At 36.9% G+C, this 21,635-nt stretch overlaps 1 protein-coding gene across 8 annotated transcripts; it reads left to right on the top strand.

Moving 5' to 3' along the window:
- The first annotated feature begins 205 nt into the window (after positions 1 to 205).
- Positions 206 to 21,475, top strand: LOC145786411 (protein disulfide-isomerase 2-like). 8 transcript variants are annotated; one of them, XM_082598059.1, is made up of 13 exons: positions 206 to 401; positions 1,126 to 1,329; positions 3,072 to 3,205; positions 3,395 to 3,532; positions 3,711 to 3,818; positions 5,880 to 6,005; positions 6,537 to 6,737; positions 7,624 to 7,744; positions 10,838 to 11,016; positions 11,761 to 11,829; positions 14,368 to 14,403; positions 14,592 to 14,735; positions 15,194 to 15,569. In XM_082598059.1, exons 1-13 carry the CDS (start codon positions 230 to 232, stop codon positions 15,272 to 15,274), a joined length of 1,713 nt encoding a protein of 570 aa, XP_082454185.1. In that variant the 5' UTR covers positions 206 to 229; the 3' UTR covers positions 15,275 to 15,569. The 8 variants fall into 8 exon arrangements, with proteins under 8 accessions (XP_082454185.1, XP_082454184.1, XP_082454186.1 ...); XM_082598058.1 differs by lacking the exon at positions 3,711 to 3,818 and adding an exon at positions 5,035 to 5,142 and having other exon boundaries at positions 15,194 to 15,568; XM_082598060.1 differs by lacking the exons at positions 1,126 to 1,329; positions 3,711 to 3,818 and adding exons at positions 880 to 1,077; positions 5,035 to 5,142 and having other exon boundaries at positions 15,194 to 15,564.
- Positions 21,476 to 21,635: the final 160 nt, after the last annotated feature.

Here is a 21,635-nt window from a genome sequence, read left to right as displayed (position 1 = left end):
TCAGCACATTTTGACGCGTTCTATTACACGCGTCCAATAGAACAATCACACGGATTGTGATGTATCAAATAAATAATGACTAGACACTCTTTCCGCCACGTTTTGGCAGCTTTTTTCCAACCGCGCCGGTCTCGTGGAATTTGTTTTGCAGCCAAGCGAAACCACTGTTATCTCACGTGTGTGACAACCTGACAATTGTTTCGCTCTGGTGTTCTTTCAGGGATTAAAAATGAAATCAATTTTAAAGTTAACGTTGTTGTCCATAACTTTTAGTTCAGTTTTTTGTGTGGAAGTTCCTGAAGGTGCCCCAGAAGTAACAGAAGAAGACAATGTTTTAGTTTTAACCGAAAAGAACTTCGATTATGTTGTGACAAACAACAAACATGTTTTAGTGGAATTTTGTAAGTAGCATGAGTATTTACATTTTTGTTTATTTTTTATAAAATGGTGTAACATTGACTTATTTTGTAAGTTCAACTGCAAATATGTCGACATGACACAAAGTAAATGAGTTGGTACTAGGCTAGTGTAAGTCTTTGTCAATCACTGTTAAAAATAACTTTAAAATGAATTGTAAAATTGTTTATAACAAATTTTTGAAAACTTGTTAGACGTCATGACATTTTTGAGCAGGACAGAGACTTGTACATCAGCTTGATTAAATGTTGCTTTCAGGAGAAAAATGTAGCAAGGTGGCATTCAAAAAAGCCTTTGGATATGTCCAATCATTGGGTCTTCGTAACTTTTAAAGTATGGTACCACAATGTGACATGCAATTTTTTTCATTGTGGGAAGTGTAAGTCGTGCAAGACATAATCATTTTTTTTTTACAAATGCAAGGAACAAAACCTTCACGTTTTAACTTGGTATGTTTTTAAGATGCTCCATGGTGTGGCCATTGCAAAGCTCTTGCACCTGAATATGCTAAAGCTGCATCAACTTTAAAAGCTGAAGATTTTGAAGTAAAGCTTGCAAAAGTTGATGCCACTTTTGAAACAGCCTTGGGATCAAAATATGAAGTCAAGGGCTATCCAACACTTAAGCTCTTCAAAGATGGGAACACAATCGAGTATCAAGGTATATGAAATTTTTTAAATATTTTTTAACATTTATTCCTTTTATCAGATGCCCCGTGGTGTGTGCATTGTGTTGATCTTGCCAAGGAATGGGTAAAAGTGGCAAAAGAGTTAAAGATTGATATGCCAGATGTCAAACTTGGCAAAATAGATGGTTCAATTGAAGAAAAACTGGTTGAAAGAATGCATGTTCAAGGGTATCCCGCCATGCTGTTTTTCAAGAATCATGGAAATCGGACTTTGTCTTATACCGGCAAGACGTGTGAAATGCATGTCTAGAGAAATGTTTAATCTGGTGTTTGGGGTTTTGTAGTTGAATTTTGCTTAGTATCTTTAGATCAGCTTGTTTTTTCAAAGTGATATTGTATATACCATATTTTCTTTGTCTACTTCATGAAAAAGACCAGTTTTCCATTTATGTATTAAATTTGTATATTGTTGTTTTTAATGGCCTGTGCTAGTCAAATCATGGTTCAACATACCTCATGAATGTTACAGCAACATATAATAGAAATATTTGGTTTAATTATGTATTTATCTGAGGCCGTCCAAGGCGTCCATGCCTGGTTCAGGCAAGGCAATTAAAGAAGAAGAAGGTTGTTGTTCTTAATTGGGGTTTCTTAATGTGTGTCTTAGTTTTAATAAAGAAAATTGAAATGGTGATCAAAATGGCTAAATCTTGTTCATTTAAATCTAGGTTGATATATGTCAGCTGTCAGGCAATATGACAATAACTGACAGCATGAGGAATTTTATATATAAGTTGAGTTTCATGTGATACTGTGAACACTTGGAACATGATAGTTAAAGAATGAATGCTTTTGAAATGAAAATTAAATAAATTTTGCATGAACATTTGACATTTGATTGGTAGCACTTTGGTGAAGCTTATATACCAGTACGAGTGTTGTCGTTAGTTTTTGTTGATTGCACTTTTTGAAGTATGTGGGATGGAGGAGAGGTTGTAGAACTACGGACTAACCAGCTATGATGTTTTCGGTTGAGGGAAATTGGTACTAGTGCAGTAAATGTCTGTGCCCATAATCGGTGTTCTACTGTGCTGAAATTGTATTGTTAGCTTTAAATCCTTGTGATGTAGAAATTTTAGATAAGTTATGAGTGCTTGCTGCTGGTGTTTCAACTGCCTGATTTTGCCTGATGGGAATTCTTATGGGGAACAAGCTAGTTATTATTTTGTAGTTGTGTGATACTCGAATATTCCACTGATTGATTGATAAATGTTGGTACTCTTATTGTATTCTATTGTGTAATGTGTATGTATAGAATATGAAACAGTCTGTATACGTTTTCTGCTTAGTTTGCACTCTGCAGTATATTATATATTTTTTTAATAATTTATACAGTAGTTGAAATTGATACATTAGAGACAGCTACCATATTTAAGGTAAGTGTCGAAGTTGGCAATACAATGAGAAATGTGGTGCAGAAGTTTTTTGTAAAACAGTTCTAAGTTAGGCTACTAATAATAGTTTGCCACTTTTCCGATGTTGATTTATAACAGCTAAAATCTCAACTTGTTAACATGATTACAAGTGTATTGACATGTTGTTTCCCAACACAAAAGCTGCGATATTGTAATAGGCCAGGCTTGCCATTCACAGTCCTTGCAAGGTTCTTTACATCATTCAACCTGATTCACAATTTCAATATATATATATTGTATATAATATATTATATATGAAAAAGAGTTGTGAAGTCATCTAATTTTTACAATGTGTGGGAGCTACATGTACATGAGAGGTTATTCATTTTTTATTTTTGCTTTTTGGCTTATGTAAGTAAGCTTTCTTTATTTGCATCATGAGCCAATCCGACATTTGTATGCAAATACGCCCCCTCTTTCATATACATATTCAAAATTGCTTACTATGTTTCTTTTTATTTTGAAAGAAGGTGTCCTTCCCAACTGCATTTATACAGAGTTGTTGTATTGCATGGTCAGTATGTTTTTAACAATACCCATGCAATTTTCAGGAGGCAGACAAGCTCCTGACATTATTAACTGGTTGAAAAAGAAGACTGGACCACCTTGTAAAATTTTGAATAATGATGAGGAAGTGAAAAACTTCAAAACCTCGAATGAAGTTGTTGTCGTTGGACATTTTACAGTTAGTGATTAGAAATTGAGTTAGTAACAATAACAGTATATATGTATTATTATAGAAACACTCAAACACATTAATAATTTTTTACACAAAAGTTATAAAATTTCAACACTAAAGATGTTTGCAATAACTTGTTAAACTTGATAAGCCGTCTACCATTTTTACTAACATATTATTCCATTTAATTTTTAGGGCTCTGAATCTGTAGAGGCTAAGAATTATGAGGCTGCTGTTAATCAAATTGATGATGTCCCATTTGGTATCATCTTCAACGCTCAAGTTGCAAACACAGCAGAGATCAATCTTAATTCTGTCGTTGTTTTCAAGCAGGTGCAATCTGTTGTACTTTATTATTTTAACGCTGGTTTTCAAAAAATGCTTTGTTTGTTGATGTACTAAGTTAAGTGCTGCTGTACGTTTTTGTATGTATTTTTGTATTATAAAAATCTTTGTATGCTTTTCAACGAAAGCTTCTTAATTGAAATTTTACATTCCAAAACCTGTTAAGATTGGAAGTGGAAAAACGGAGAAGATAGAAAGTAAACTAACAAATAAAGAACTTTTACCTTGGATTATAAGAGAAACTTCACCGCTTGTGCAAGAAATGAGTGAAGAAGTAACTGCATGTTGCCCCCCATGTTTTAGACCCTGGTAACTGGTATAGGCACATAGTTTTTAAGCTGCAACTTCATAATCTAAAAGTTCCACTCTTATTTATCAATTGAAACACAAAGGACAAAGCTTTTCAAATAAAAACATTGTGTGTTATAGCAGAGGTGGGCAAACTACGGGCCGCATGTGGCCCGTGACTACTTTCTGTGCGGCCCGCGAAAGCCTGAAGCAAATATATAATAAAATAATCCTAAAATTGCTTGAAAATTTTAATCACTACTACTACTACTACAGTATCATAGCCAATGCGGCCTTTGATGAAATAAATGCTCAGTTCGTAAATTCTTCCAATGTTCCCTTTGTCGTGCAGTGTCCCAAAGTGTTCTTGTTTGGCCGATTGATGTATTTCGTTGAAAATTAGATATAAATGTTGTTCGCTGCCTGCCATGATTTAATTACTACAATGACTTAATTAAACTTTTTCTTCATATATTTCATCTTGATAAATATAAATTATAGTCTTTTTGTCGCATTGTAGTGGTTTGTTTCCCCAGCCACATTGTGGTCTTGCATGAATGGATGGCTATTATAAGTGTCAAAAAACAGCCAGTTACGTCACAATCGAAATTTCTGACTTCGGCCTGTCGCATCATGAAACTTTCTTTTTTGTTTTAGTTTTTCTGATTATGTGAATTCGCTCACAGATGTATTCTGTTTAATTCGCTCAAAGTGCGTCTGGCAAAGTGTTATCTTGATGTGGGTTGTATTCAAATAAATAATTGAGACAAACATTTTTTATATCTTTTATGTAATACATTTACTGTATTATATATAAAATCTCTTTCGTCATATTAAAAATAAATAAAAGCTTGTGTTTTGACTATTTTAGATTTGACGTTTTGGCTTATAGGCTAATCTTAATTATACTATACTGCGGCCCTCGAACAAATTCAGATTCTGAATGCGGCCCTCGAGATAAAAAGTTTGCCCACCCCTGTGTTATAGGATATGCTACGTGATTTTTTTTGTAGCAGGCTGTTCAATTTGCATGCCAAAAAAAACAAAAAAACGTTTGTAGTGTGGTAAAAATCATAGAAGTTGCATCTTAACAATCTCATGTGTTTGAATACTTGATTAGTGGTGGTATCTTGCCTTGCTGTGGTAGAACATTGTTGTATGTTGTGTCAAAGATTGGTGTTTTGGTTTTTCTTTGGTGATAGTTTGACGAGGGAAGATTGGACTATGAAGGCGACCTTTCGGATGATTCTGCACTGGCAACATTTGTAGCAGAAAACCAAATGAGACTAGTCACCGAATTTACACCTGAGGTACGGCTTTGATTAAGATTCGGACTCTTGAAGGGACTAACTTTAAATTTTCAACCAGAAACAGTTCTTCTGTACAGTGTATTACTTTCTTTTTATAAAACTGATATGTTGCTGTTTACCATAAATTACAAAACATAATAATTTATTTGAGTAATGTTTATCCACAAAAGGCACACCAACGAGTTATTGTATTTTTGTGTCTCTATCGAATACCTTTATACTGAGGTGTGATTTACCTAATTAGTTAGTGGCAATGATTAGGTTGGTGTGGTTAGCTGCATGTGAGCACTGTGTGATAGAGTTATCAGTTAAGCAGTGATCGTGCATTTGAAGTGCTGACTATCAATGATGGTTGCAAAGTTTGTCTTGCGTAACAAAAAGCCCTGACGCGTCGTGATTGAACAATACAAAGTAAGCGATTGCACGAGCTAGTTGTAGAAAAGTTGTACATTGAACCCAACACGTAACTTGGTTTAATGTTGTGGAAAACTGAGCTTAATATGCGAAATGGGAAACCTTGCCACGTTCATCTTTTTACGATGATTCAGTTGAGTCGGTGACCTCTTTTGTTGTGAGTGCAGTGACCTAGGAAATTATGTTTACCCTTTACCGTAAAATATCATTATGCATTTGTAGAAAATATTGTTAAAAGTGCTAATTTAAAAAAAAAACTAGCTTGTGTCCAAAACGATTCCAATCTTTCACGACCTTCTTACATTTCTTTCTATATGTCTCAGAGTGCGCCGAAAATTTTTGGAGGCGAAATCAGCATCCATAATATTTTGTTTGTATCGAAAACAAGTCCAGACTTCGATAAGCACCTCAATGCTTTCAAGCAAGCAGCTGTGGAATTCAAGGGAAACGTAAGACATTACTCCCTATTTTGTCATTATGACAAAGCTAATTTTACAGTCTGTATTTCTCAAATGCAATGATCAGAGTGTTCATCATCTTCCATTCAGGCGTAATCAGAGATAGCCCTTCCAACCATTCACGTCCTCGTCAAATTCGACAGTTCACGTTTTTGCACCAATGTCCTGTTCAAATTGGTGGAGAAAAGTTTTTGTCTGTCAACCCTGTCCCTAATGCCATAGTTTGGTTTCTAAAGAAGATTATAAATTTATTGTTGACTAGAACAAAGTGTTATATAACCGCCTATAAAACCCTCATAACGTTAGAAATAATTTAGTTTGAGCAGACCACTAAGCTTGTCTCGTAGCACTAAGTAACAAGAAAGTTTCACCGTTCCACAGATAACTTCAACCAGCACTATAAAATTGCTCTTGTTCAATTGTTTAAAATCTAGCGACGTTGAATCAATTTGAAACTATCAGTTTTACCGTTGTTTTGTTAAACACTAGCAATCGGGCATTCTACTGCATCGGTTGTTGCAGATCCTCTTCATTTACATTGATTCTGACGTTGAGGACAATAAGCGGGTTATGGAATTCTTCGGCATCACTGTCGCTGATATACCTGATGTTAGGATTGTCAAGATGTCTGAGAATATGGCCAAGTTTAAACCAGAGAAAAAAGACCTCAGTGCAGATGGCATTGCTCAATTCGCAAAAGATGTACACTCTGGGAAGCTCAAGGTAAGATGAAGAAATTCATTAGGCAAGCTCTCAATTTTGGCTTTCAACACTTCTGCAGACAACAATCCTTTAACAACTAGCGATACTCTGACCTTTGTAACAGAAGTAGCGTCATTATTGCAAACTTTTTCAAATACGATAAAACGGTGATTAATCATTACCCAAGCTAATTAGGGACTTTATTTATAGTTTTTAAATATTCAAAAGATGTCATGCAAAAGATCTACCGAAAGTTGCGTTTAATAACGCAAACAGCAAAATCTGTCATTTTTACGTTGATTCACTCTGATTCACTCATTTTTACAGTCTGCAGGCGTTGAATCAATGTATAAACGACAGATTTTGCTTCCTGGGAAGTTTATTCACATCACTCAACCGATGGTGGTCATCCAAGTGTATTTGCCGTTTCAATATTCTATTCGCAAAACGCATAGCTTGTATTTGCCGCTTCTTTAGTGGTGCGATTGCGTTTTCAAATATCTGCCAAACATTCTTGATCTAGCCTTATGAGTCGTGATTGTCACGGGATAACTGTGACAGGGACAGGATACCTTATGAAAGACGAGATACTTTAAAATGAGTTTATTTCACCGTGATCAGTAGTCTTTCTGACAAATCACTTTGAAAATGACGTCGAGGGTTTCTACGCTGATTCAGCTTTGTCTTTTTGTGACCAGTGTACTTGATTATGATTTTGTTTTGAATATGCTTGAGTTGTGGTGAAAGCTGTTAACAAAAAGTTGTAATTATTGCTGGAATGCCAATTTCAGGTAATCAATTACCTGAAACAGAACTTTTCGGGTTTATGACAAAATAAATGTAGATTGTTGTAGATTATGAAGAGTTCATTATCAAATCACTTTAAATTACATATTTGTGTGTTTAGCGCCACTTAATGAGCGAAGAAATTCCAAACGACTGGAACAAAAACCCTGTTGCCATTTTGGTTGGAAAGAACTTCAAAGAAATTGCTTTTGACCAATCCAAGAAAGTGTTCGTTCAATTTTGTAAGTAATATTCAGTTAATATTAGAGCAAGAAGACAGTCAAACCTTTTTGAAATAACGAAACGATCTGAATTTGAGTTGCTTTTGCGTTTCAAGCCAATTCCGTTGCAGTTGTGTTATGAACAAAGCTGCTTGGTGCGTGATTATTATTAAATGAGCTAACAAATGTGCTCATATATTTGGGGTAGAAAGTTGGTTGAAGTGTCTATTCCACTATTTTTCATAATGCAGAATTCAAAAATGGTCTCAATTTTAGTCTAAAAGCATTAGCTAAGGAGTTATGGGGAATTTTAAAAAATTTGGAGAACCAAATGCCAACCCTCAAATTGTCATGTGGGTAACGAGATATCCCGAAAAAAAATTCTGCTCTTGAAAGTTTCTTGCATATACTTCATGATAGTATAATATTTTTTTATGAGACTTTTGTCCTTTTTGCACAATGCAACCTTATATCAAAGATCTATTAATGCAACATTTGAATGATGCTTGCTTATGATGTCACAATTACAAATTACAGATTTCCCCAAAAAACTTTTTTTCATTGTGAAAATTGCCCGGGAAAACAAAATTTGACTGCAATTTTGAAACAGGGCTGGTTTTCCTTAACAATTTTCACAATGAAAAAAGTTTTTTCGGAAAATCTGTAAGTTGTTATTGTGACATCATAAGCACGCATCATTCAAATATTGCATTAATAGATCATATAACTTCTCATGCAAGTCTTTGATAAAAGGTTGCATTGTGCAAAAAGGACAAAAGTCTCATAAATAAACAGTATATTATCATGAAGTATACGCAAGAAACTTTAAAGAACAAAAAAAAATTTTGGGATATCTTGTTACCCACATGGAAATTTGGGGGTTGGCATTTGGTCCCCCAAATTTTTTTAAATGCCACACAACTCCTTAGCTAATTCTTGTAGACAAAAATTGACATCATTTTTGAATTCTGCATCATGAAAAATGGTGAAATAGACACTTCAACCGACTTTCTACCTCAAATATAACCCTAAAATCAAAAAACATTGGGAACATAGTAGTAGATCGTAGAAAGCCAACCCTCAACATAAAAGTAGATCCCTGTGGAATATGTGGCAAGAGAGTGATGAGAAATTCAATGCAATGCAAGGAATGTGGAAAGTGGGTACATGCAAGATGTGCTAATGTCAAGAGAGCCGCAACAAGATTGGCGAAGTGTTTTGTTTGTGGGAAATGCAGTAAAGGAAGGAATGAAGTGGAAGGCCATGATGATGAGTTCTGCCATGGCATCGAAACAGTGACAGACTTCTGTTATCTGGGTGATCGGATAAATGGAAGCGGTGGATGTGAAGCAGCGGTGACAACAAGGGCAAGATTGGGCTGGGCAAAGTTCAGGGAATGTGGGGAAATGTTGTATGGCAGAAAATTCTCACTAAGGATGAAAGGGAAAGTATATCGGAGCTGTGTGCGGCCTGCAATGCTATATGGTAGCGAGACATGGATATTGAGAGAGAGTGAACTGGCAATCCTGAGAAGAACGGAAAGGTCAATGGTGAGAGCAATGTGTGGGGTGAAAACGAGAAGGGAAAAAAGGACTGAAGAATTGTTGGATATGCTAGAGATGAGAGAGACCATAGACCAACTGGCAAGGGCAAATGGAGTAAGATGGTATGGACATGTGATAAGGAGGGAGGAAGGAAGTTTTCTTAGAAAGGCACTAGATCTAAAGGTGGATGGGAAGAGGAAACGCGGTCGTCCAAGAAGAACGTGGAAACAACAAGTGAAGGATGAATTTAAAAAAGTCGGACTGAAGGAGGAAGATGCAAGGGACAGGGTGAAATGGAGAAAAGGGATTAAAACAATTGCTGCGTGGAAACAATCGGCCACCCCCACTAGTGGGGAACAAACCGACGATGGATTATGATGATGATGATGAACATCAACAGCGCCACTTAGTGACAGCCACAAAACTTCAGAACGCAATATCTCGAAAACCGCTTGTCCGATTTTCAAAATTTTTTTTTTTTGCCTAGATGCATTTTTTACATGCTATGACATATGTTTTAGTCAGCAAAATTGAAGACTTAGTGGTTATTTGGATTTGTTGAATTATAATGGAATGCCTCATATCCTTTTACGCGGCTCGACTCGAGGGTTTATTTTCAAATTGTTGATGTGTGAGCAGCGACTATCAACATTAGCGCGTTCTACTTATCACTGCGTGGGTTTTTTTACATTGGTGATTGCCAAACAAGAATGTTTTGTATAACTTTTATAGATGCGCCGTGGTGCGAGCATAGTAAAACAATGGCCCCAGTCTGGGAGAAAGTTGCTCTGCGGTTCCAGGCCGATCCTGGTGTGGTCGTGGCATCGATTGACGGCACTTTAAATGATGTACCCGAAGCACGAGTGCTTGGGTACCCCACGTTCATATTTGTGCCATCTGGTCAAAGGTTAAAAGTACGTCAGCAGGATCAAATAGAGGGTTGTTTTCGTCCTGCAGGCGGAAATGAACACTCAAACAGATCGATTTCATGCTCGAAATGAAATCGCGTAGACCGCTCAAACTTTTCTGCTTATGATATTTGCAGAAACAGATTTCATACGACAATGTACAAAGTGCAAACTTTTATCCATGAGAGCCCTAATTTTTCACCAATCTTGATACTGTAATACAATATTATCACAATCGCTATATCCTTAGCAGGGCTATGGAATCGGAGGGATTTTGGCGTGTCCGGAGTAGGAGTAGCCCAGTTATATACCGAGGAGTCGGAGTCGTATATTTTTCACCTCATTTCACAGCCCTGATTATTAACATTATTAAATCAATGGGATAATATCAGTTTTGTTTCTTGGCTTGGAATTAGCTTAATTGGAAACATGATTGTCACATAAAGTAGTGGTTTATCACAAAAAATAAACCCAAAAATATTAAAACATCAATTCCTGTTTAAATGTCAGGATTGAAGAAATGGGCCTAACCGCATTTGCCTTTGTTGTTTGTATGAAATCAAACAATCATCTGATTGTAGACGAAAAATTCTTAGATTTTTCAACCTACATCTTGCCCAAGTAGTAGAGTTGATTTCTTAGCTTGCTTGCATTAATCACAGACGCCCCTTGGTGCAATCATTGCAAATCACTTAAGCCAACCTGGGATAAACTTGGCGAGGCTTTCAGAGGCGATGATAATATCATCATTGCCACTATGGACTCCACTGTTAACGATGTCACAGACTTTGAAGTAGGCGGCTTTCCCACGCTCAAGTTTTTCCCATCTGGCTCTGACAAGGTATGACGATTAATGCAATTTTTGGTATAAAAAGAAACAGCTGTCACGTCAACGTGGTGTCAGATTATGTTGATTCAATGTTTACAACTAATTACAATTAGTGCTTCTGGCAGCATATAGAACATGTAGTTTTTGCTCTCACCTTTTTAACTCGGTTGTCATGGGTAGAAGAGTGTATATTATAACCTTCAGACTAACGTTAGAATCAGGCGCGGATTTATGGGGGGGCCCGCGCCCCCCCCCCAAAATTTTGTGAAAAATTGTATGTTTCCGCATCAAATGGTTTGATATGCTTCTAAACAGCTGATATTAGTCCCTCGGCATCACAATTGATGAAAATGGTTGTTTTAATGTCTATTTTCTAGCATATCGTATATGTCGTAGTATCATTGTTCATATCTGTTTAGCTTTTTCTTTCTTTTTAATTGATTTTCAAATTTTCTGACCCCCCCCCCCCGAAAAAAACTCTTAGATTCGCGCCTGGTTAGAATCACCTAGATGCAAGCGTATGATCTATCTAGTCTCTACGCTGCTGAGTAAAGTTTATCATGAAAAATTCATGTAATATTGGTGGCTACATTTACGTATAGATTGTTATATGACGAAAACAGTTATGTATAACCCAGGATCAGCAACCGTTGCGTGTTCTGTGGCTATGGCTTATTCACCAAGTAAACTACCGTACCTGTTTGAAGACGTGAGAACCTCTCGAATGCGCATGCCAGGTCATCTTTTGTCTTACAGATCCTGGATTACAACGGTGATCGCAGTGTAGAAGCGATGGTTGAGTATGTCAAGTCAAATGGAGAAAAAGTGAGTGGTGGTGAAGGGGAGGAGGAAGAAGTAGATCAGGTGATGGTGGTGGGATTAGCTCTTCCGAGTTCATATTGGTTTTTCCTCTTGTCTAATCAATTTGAACTCGGTATTGTTTTGTAACGTAGTTGTAAAGATATTTTAAGTAAATACTAAATTCATGCTCAGAAAACGTTTCAAAAATTAAGCTGTTTTCATCTTCAGTGCTATTGACAGCACTGATCAAATCCTACAGTTTCATTGTGTGATGCAGTCCATGCCAAAAGTGTATAACTGAGTGCAGGGATTTTCAACCTTTTTGGTGGAACGGAACCCAATGAAACATTCCAAAAGCTCGAGGAACCCCTGTTCAATAATTTAATTGCCTTGTGCAATTAAACATAGTTCCAAGGCCCTACATATATAAAAACAAACCTAATCAATCATTCAATCATTTTATTTTTCGTCATTAACGCGTCCGGGACGAAAAAGATACTAACTACAAAAATCGATATAAACCTACCAGCACGTTAATGAACGGGAAAAGGTGGCAAAACCTTGAAAGATTTAAAACGTGTCTGAATGAAAAATTATGTAGAAGGCTATATATCAGTAGTTAGCACGGCCACAAAACCCAAATACTAATACAAAACCTAATACTGGCAAAACAAAATGATCTCTAACACGTTCACGGCGATTTGACCCACCGGTGTACAAACGATTAAACTGTCTGAAAGAACTCCTTGAACCGAAGAAAACATGTCGACGAAATTTGGCGGGAAAGCATAAAGTTAAAGGTAATCGCACCACAAGAAAACAACGAAAATTCGGGATCGCAGCAAACGTGTTTAAGTGTAGAAAATGTATTAATAGTGGCAAATCTAATCAATATGTGATTATATTTAAACAATATGCATATAATAATAAAATAGACTCACGGATTTGAATGTAAACTTGCGGAACCCCTAGACTTGCTGGCGGAACCTTAGGGTTCCACGGAACCCTGGTAGAAAACCACTGCCCTACTGAAAGCGCTTGAATTGCTCACTGTTTGATGGTTCTTGCTGCGAATAGTGGGAAGGATAGATTCAAAGTTAGTTAGCATTCCCACGTCAAACTGCGATTTCCGTAAAGTGCAAAGCATCTCGTGGGACAAACTGTTCTCATAATGGAATTCATAATAGTTGATCGAGAATAAATCTTGGATCTTTTAGTCAAACAGCCTTATATCTACTACTTCAATCACGAATTATACAACAAATAATCAAGTTTGATTGGAGCCTTCTAAAGATGCAAAAAGGGTGAAACAAGCTATTAATGAGAGTAGCAACTATATTTGCTTTAAACCAAGAATTATTACATCTTGAGTAGGCGAGAAAAGGACTTTTTTATTTTCCATAAACATCTTAAGGATGAACAGTCGTTTCATAGTAAAACCATCTCGTGATTATTGAAACAACAAAACAAGTTAAATGTAGAGTAAAATGTTTCCTATCATTGAACAGAACGTTGCGAACATTCTGTTGTGTTCTCTCTAGTGGTTTGTATACGTCTTCGTATGAGTTCATTTTCAAGAGCATTTAAAAACAGGGTATTTGTAAGAGCTAGCCAACCTTGTAACCATAGTTTTGAACACACCCTTGTAATTCCTTATCACGTAAGCTGTGAGTTCCCTATGATTTAATCGTGCTTCCACTGACATTGCAGTGCAGTAGTGAACAGTTTGAAGCACAAATCATGAGTGGTGTTGTTAATGTGCGCAAAATGTTGCATGCTAAAACGTGACCGTGTGGTCTCTACTTCAGGCTGTAGCCAGTATCGTACTAGAGAGGATTCTGTTGGCAGAATAAGAGGTGGTTTTCATTTCACTTGATATCAGGCATGTTCTCAGGTGGAAGGTTTGATGTCGTTACCTAGTTAATGCACTTGCTTGAATGTAGCTGTTATTGGGATTGCACTGATATATGGTTTGAAGTTGGTTTGTTTCTATTGCATAAGCATTAGATGTTTGACGTTAGAGTAGAGGTTGCGTTGAATTCCAGGCAGCAAAATCCACCGTTTTTACTTTGTATTGATGTAAAAATGGTGGATTTTGCTGTCTGGAATAACGTTGTGTATTTTTAAACCCTACTTTAAGTTTAAAATCGTTTCTCTGAAAAGTTTACCAGCTTGTGAGTTAACACAAGACAAACTGTTCATGTTTCAAGAACGTTTAACTACGTACTTAAGTCCTTCGTCTGGCATTCAGCGGTAACTTTGTTTGATTTTACTTCTTGGAACCAACAAGATTCCTTGTAATGTTTGTCGAAGTGGCATAACGAGATATGGAAATGTTTCAGTTAGACAAGCGTGTTTCGAGAATTTTATGTTCACGGAAAAGAGTTTATAGCTCCTACAATTACATATACAGTAGTTCGGCGTGGTTACTACTTCTCCACTACTCACTGGATGAGGTGATGATTTTGATTATATGTAGTGGTTTTATGGGAATGGTTTTACCTCGCAATGACTCGACATATTGTAGCGTGAAAGAGAGTTTAACAAGACTTTTTCTGATAGGTTAAACTTCCTTCTGAGCCACTACCCCCCAAAGAGGTAATTTTGATTTTATTGCAACGTTAGCAGAGATAAACTGTTGCTTGTTTTTGTGAGCATTTGTCGAAGTCTTGCTGAACTATGATTAATATCTGATTTCAAAACGATAGACCCACATTGTTAAAGCCACCAAGCGTTACATTTGCCACTATTGAAACTTTCTCACTGTTATCCACTGCGCGGCATAGATCGTACCTCCTTCCGATCATCATGATACCCCTGCTGCAAGCCCCGGTGCTCCCTCTCAAATTGATATCGACGAAGAGATCAAAAAATTTAAAAACATGGACACGAAGGACTATGACGCGAAGCTCAACCCTGAACATTTGGTAGTAAGTCTTTCAGTGCCGGTTAGTTCCACTTTTCGTTGATTTATCTTCTCAAAATGTTGAATCAACGTTAAAAGGAATCTTTGATGAGATCCCGGTAGTAGTCGAGTGATTGTGAAACAGTCAGCGGTGTAGGTAGATGGTTTAAACAAGTGTTCTTGACCAATCAAGTACCTCATCATATGCAGGTGGTGTTTGGTTTGTGTTGGTTTTAGCTACTATTCTATCTCGTCTATTTAACGTCAGATAAGCTTGAACATATGACAAAAGTTAAACTTATTGTTAGTTTTCTTTGCTGTATTCAGTCAAGATTGAGTTCCTGTGTTTGTTGGCTTGTTTTGGAATTTGGACATACGTGTAGGCGGTGGCCATGCACGTGTTGTATTGCTGGTTAGAATGGTTCGGGTGGTTATGTAGATTGGTTCAGTTTCGTGTTTAACTGCTTGTTACCGTTTTGTTAGGCAAAAATGCAACAAGATCTCAAAGATTCCGTTCCAACGCCAAATCCTGAAGAGGTTGCAAAGAAAAAGCAAGAATTATAGACACTGTTTTGTATTCTTAGAAAATGTTTACGTTAAATAATCTCTGGCGACTGTTGTTTCTCGTAAAAAGCTTTATTTGCCTGACTGATTTTGTGTGTGAGGGATGGAGAGTATGTTGGTAGGACTGATTATAACCAATTCGCTTTTTAATAAACTGATTGTAATTGGTACTGAAGGCTAACGTGTTATTGAAATTTTTACTTGCTGGCGCAGTGCTAGACATGCGGTTGTTTATTGATCTATTCCTGGAAAGTTAGAGCTAAGTGTGACAATAAAGAAGACGAATTGGTGAAGAAATATTAATAGAAATCTTTTTTTTTCTGTAGGTAGAAACGCACATTTTTAAAAATATATCTATAAACGGATATTTTTATTGTCTCAAAAAACTATAACTCGGAAGAGGTTTATGATAACATCAGAGAATGGCATCGAAGTTTGAATAAACCTAAGAATAAAATCAGGTTGGAGAAGATTTTGTTAGTGCTGTACTGTCAAAGCCTCGTTTTTAACAACTAAGAATATGTCAATTAGTTACACAGTACACACCAAAAATCCTAAACATCTTCATGTCACCATCGTTAATTTTCAAGCAGAGGAAAGCAACTGGCAATTAGCAGCAGCCCTTAAAAGAAACATGCTCAATGACAACAGCATGGTGAAGTCCAAGGCTGTACTCTTCTGAGAAAAATCCCATGCGATTTAAGCAGCAACCAAAAAATCTTAAGTGAAAACTGACTGGTAATGTGGGAAAAATAAAAAGCAGCTAATAAATAAAACTACTTTCTGAACGGACTCCAAGGTATAGGAAAAGGATTAGAGGAAGGCCGAAGAGAAGAGGGTATGTTAATGTTGAAGAACAGCTGTATAACGTTTAGATAGCAGTAAAAGGTTGAATGGAGCATATGTAGAGGCGGTATGTCAGCAGTAGACCGGCTAACGACGTGTAGAGAACCAAATCATAACTCCACAATTAAATGAATTGCATGTTTATAAAATTAAAATAAGGTACTTGAAATTTATAATTCACTGCATGTGCTCATTAAATGCGTTTAAGTTAACCATGATTCGGACCAGATAACTTTCGTTTTTTGAAATTGAGTAAACACAGAAGTTACATACGAGAGTTACTTACTTGACCGAGCAAGTCAAACAAGTTTAAAGACATCACGACATCAGAATACTAGAATTCTTGTGTAAATCCTGTACTTTTAGATACGAAAGTCGTTCGTTGGATCGTAAGAAATAACGCTTAAGATTTCTCCATGAAATTAAGCCGCATACAGATCTTTTGCTTTATTCCTTCTGGAAATGTTTATGCTCATGCAAGTACGCCTTCAGTTTGTTATCGTACCGAGAAGACTTGCCAGTGTCTTCGATCGAGCAGCAATAATCGAATCGTTGTGAAACTGTTCACAGGTTTTGATATTTGCAATTAAGCTTAAGAATTTCTACTTATATTTGAACCGCAACCATGGCTACGCGCGAGCTACACTACATTTTCGGACCAAGCATGACGATCTTAAATATATAAAGCTGCTGAAGTAAATAAAATATGCAAGACATTTTGAAGGTTGTATTAGATAATTACACCTCTTGAAATTGTCACTATTTAACTATTATATATAAAATGTCCTTATTTAAAAAAATCTGACAACTCCGATGTAACGGCCTAAAGAGCTACCAGGCTGGCTAATTAACTTTTGGGTGTACTTTCAGTTTACCAAAACGCCGACTAAAGAATTTAAACTATATGACAATTAACATTGTATAAGTTAGTCAAGGGATTTATAGAAGTACGTGATGCGCCACTGCCAGACAAGTGAAGGCTGCGTTAAACAACCGTGTTACCAGATGATTTTTAAACTTTTCTGAGGAATTATATATTTACACTCTTGCGAACCTTGCCCGCAAAAAAAATGTTCTAAAATTTATTTAAAGCCATTTTGTTATCCACTTATCAAACCATCATAATGCCTGCAGTTCCAAATCTGTTTTTTTGTTCTTAAATGCTTGGCAATATCATAGTTTGTAAATCTGTAAGTTCTTTTCAATTTAAGTTTTGTGAGTCAATTTACAATCTTATTGCAAGACAACATTAATGCAAAGTGCTTCAAATCAATTTTGTGCAACTTCAAATGGGTTTCAAACGGGAAAGCTTTGGACTACCACGGTTTTAAAAATTCAAAAAAATATCCTGTAGTAGCCTACTTACTACATGTTTAACACACCCTTCGCTTGTCAGATACCGTACCCTAGTTGGTCATCCAATACTTCTATGAATCCCTGGGTTAGGGAACGTTCAAATATTACGTAACGCTTTTTTTCCGAATTTTTGACCCCCCCCTCCCCCATGTAACGCCAACGTAACGCTTTTTTCAATCCCCCCCTCCCCCATGTAACGCTTTTTCACTACGAATTCAGCACAAAAAACTACCATTCCGTACTCGAAAGCGTTACGTAACGTTTTGCTTGAACCCCCGATGTGACGCTAACGTAACGCTTTGCATAAACCCCCCCCCTCCCCCTCGAAGGCGTTACGTAATATTTGAACGTCCCCTTAGTCCCATTACAACATTAGGGTTTTTAAACCTAGTTTAATAACCTCCGCTGATCTGCCTGTTGATATAATTTTTGGCCAAGTTTACCTTGCTGTTGCCACACCAGACATGCTCGATGATGCTTTTAAACTTTTGGTCGGCTGTAACATGTTCAACGTAATATATGTTTTATAATTGCCAAGGAATCTTATTTTTCCATCTGGTGCTTTGTTATGATTAAAGATACGGCTCTCTGATAGAAATTGGTAGAAAGTGGATGCTTTTCTAACTGCTAGGCCACTTTGTCGGTCCGTTCTCTTCGGCTTGGCCTACATCCCTGATTACGACACAGTAGTTGTGTATGGTGCCGTACTTCAAAATAAACTGTAATTGCGTCAGTTATTCACAGGACAGTAAAACAAATGAATTGAATATCTATAGTAGCTATTTGTGGTCGTAATTTCTGAAGCGGTGCGCTCAAATGTTTCCTCTTAGTAATGTTTTGTCTGTGAGCATTATATTTTCACGGCCAGCTCGAACAAGATGTGAGTAAAGTTGGACAGCTGGATTGTCAGTCAGCATAAAGCGGCATGAGAATGTTGCTGAAATGCGGTAAACCAGCTACATATTTAGTAACTAATAGCAATAGACCTACTGAACTGAACGAACGTAAAATTACCAGGGCAGTGGACTTACATTTCAGCTACTGTCCAAGTCAACAAATGAAATTTTCATCTAGCATTGGACTTGCTTGGTCATCGCTTGCTAAACTAAATTTGCGGACTTGTTACATGCCAAGTATCGGCTTGGTCTGTTTTTACTTGCTTAGGTTCATCAGCTTGCTCGCTCAGTTGTCACTTGCTCAACTAACGTGCTGAGTTCACAATTGCTGAGTTGTAGTAGACTCGATAAATGAAAGTAAATGCGAAGACAAACAAGTTTTTTGTCACTACACACCCTTGGTCAACCATGGCTGCCTAAAGACACGGCCTGATTTGTAACATTTTTGCAGAAATTTTCAGATTTTGTCAACTTTGGGCGACTGTTTAAATGAATTTTTCTAAAAATTATATTTTTTCGCCTTTATTGTTTTCCCCAGATGACACAATATGTTTTAACATCATCAGATGTTGAAAAACAAAGACAGTTTGATTTCGAAGATTTTAGTCAGACTGTTAATTTTTCAATAACAGTCTGATTGAGCGTTTTTCAACATATTTTTTTCTCATTTGTTACTGTTTTCCCAAGGCAACTAAAAGCTTTAACATCATTACGAGACAGCAAAAAGTAAAAACATCTCAGAAAACGTCAGTCAAACACTAGCAGACTTAGCGCTAATCAAAATGTGACAAATCAGGCCGCATGTCCAGGTGGCCATGGGTCAACCTTTAAGTTTAAAGTTCAACCTTTATGTGTGTTTCAATGTTTCTCTTGATTTCAACCACGCTGGAGTATATAACTTCGTAAATTTTATTTTGTATGTTATTTGCTCTGAGGATGCGCATTGTCATGGTGCGCGAAACGTCAGTGAAGCTATAAATCAACCTGTTTGTTGCTTTTACTTTTACATTCATCAGATTAACGTTGCAACTAGTGCTAGAAACGAGTATAAAATCTTTGATTTTTAACAGTTCTGCTCTAAGGTTATTAATTTTTTTCAATATTTCTATTTTTAGGCATAAACAAAAAGAAACAAACTATTGACAAAAAGAAGCGGCAAATCAGAAGCAATAACTCGGTTTTCGTTATACATCAAGTTACGGATTCGTATCAAAATAATAGTCAATGAGCTTACGCAAGCTATTGTAACTTTCTGGCACGTTTTGCTGCGGCACCGCATATATTGGTGTTAAACAACTTCCAAATCGATCATATGATCAGCGTATTTTCCCAAAACACTACTCTCAGCTAATGAGCTGGCTCCAAACAAAGTGGACTTGAGTTAGCTGCATCCTGGCAGTTGCCATTGAGATCATTCGCTTGATCTAGTTGCATTCTCGACCTTGTTCGATCTGCCAGTAAACATCTTCTTAGTTACAGGTTCTTCATGGCCAACCAAACGTTAGCTGTCCAACAGTAAGGTCCGCATACATTTCCTTTGTATTTTCTTAAATCAAAGGGTTGAATTTTCTAGGCCGTAATGCTATTTCTATGTATTGGAATAAGGTTCAGGTTCATACATCGATGTGGTGGCAATGAATTCCGATCGGAATCTCCAAAACGCAGACTAAGCTTCATGTTTGCTTAATAATGTCACTGCTTCCTTTTAACTTCAGGAGGAGCTCGAAGAAGATTACGATGACGAACTTCCGGATGAAGCGGACATGGAGGGAGGAGCCACTAGAGACGAGTTATAAAATCGGAGTGTCTTGTGACTGCAAAACAGATAGGGAATTTCATTATTCAAAGTTAAATGCATTTTTGGCCGTGAGGTTTTAAATCTCTATTCGATTGGTAATTTTTTAAGGGCTCTCATGGCAACAGCTACTCTGTAGAAAGTTAACAAACTATTTTGAGCCTGCGGATTGTCATAACTTGTTATCGACCATGTTTTTTGAATCGTAAACAAATCATGTTAATCTCCATTGTATATGTCTCATCACGCTTTGATGAAACAAACTGTAACTTTCTTGCTTTCCGCTTATATTTAATTGAGCCTGTTCACTGCTTTATTCTATGTCTGTAACTATCTTCAAGAATGTATGTTTGTTTTAGGTACTAGGCTAGGTTTAAGGGTTGATTTTTTTAAAGGTTTAATGTACACTCTTTGGTAGCAAATCAATATATTTTATTGTACTGAATTATTCTATAGTCGTGCTGATGTAAATCTCTGTGCTACATGTTGTGCTGTGTTCTGTATGTGCTTCCAGTGGTTCATTTTTCTAAAACTGTACTCTTCAAAATCGACTGCAAACTTGAGGAATCGAGTGTGCATTGAATGTTATTTCAATGATGACACAACTCATTGTTGTAGCATTTCCATTCACCACCATTTCCATTCCACATACTGCGTGTTTGTCGTACAAATTCTAGGTATTCATTTTCCCGTCTTGACAATTTTTCTGCATTGACTCATTGTCTGCAGCTGTTAAATCAATGTAAAACCGACCGAAGTGTTTTTACTGACGTAGCTAGATTACTGACGGAGCAACGTCCAAATGCTGCTGATGGTGTTTATGTTGCTGATTTTTTATGTTGACAAGAACCATACTGTTCCGATTGCGTTCTTGTAACAAAAGCTTCCCAAATTGAAACAGCGTGAAGCGCCTCCAGCGTAGTCGACTGGTGAGCCACCTTACGGCGCTCGGAAGGGCGCCGGTTTGACACCTATCGAGGACACGCAAATGTCAAGACTCACAAGCTCAACTGTTGCCTTGCTCGCCTTCCCTTACTTAATCTCGGTCTTCCACCAACCGTGGCCTAGATACGACGATAATGTGTTGGTTGCGTAAAGTTGTAAAATATTTTATGAAGAGTGCTTGTACCTTCCCAGTCTGGGTTTGTGTATTTCTGGTTGAAGACAACATTTTAATCATGACACTCACTAGCGTAAATTTATATCGTTATGCTGCAAAACCAGCAGCCAGTGTTGTTTGCAAGCGTCATTGATTTTGCGACTACGTATTTTACGCTAATTATTAGAATATAATTTCACATTTATACACCTCGGCTGGGTTACCACTGCGTGACAACCAGTTCTCTGAATCAGCAAGGATCAACCATCAAGTTAATTCTTTTTCAGATTGTTGAAACATCTCCAGATGTTACTCTCAACTCACACCAGTTAGTTGACCCAGCTGTTGAGTGAAACGTTGAGTCGAGAA

This window comes from Aplidium turbinatum, chromosome 17, assembly GCF_918807975.1.
Source record: "Aplidium turbinatum chromosome 17, kaAplTurb1.1, whole genome shotgun sequence".
NCBI classification, from domain to species: domain Eukaryota; kingdom Metazoa; phylum Chordata; class Ascidiacea; order Aplousobranchia; family Polyclinidae; genus Aplidium; species Aplidium turbinatum.
This window is presented reverse-complemented; position numbering and strand designations above follow the sequence as displayed.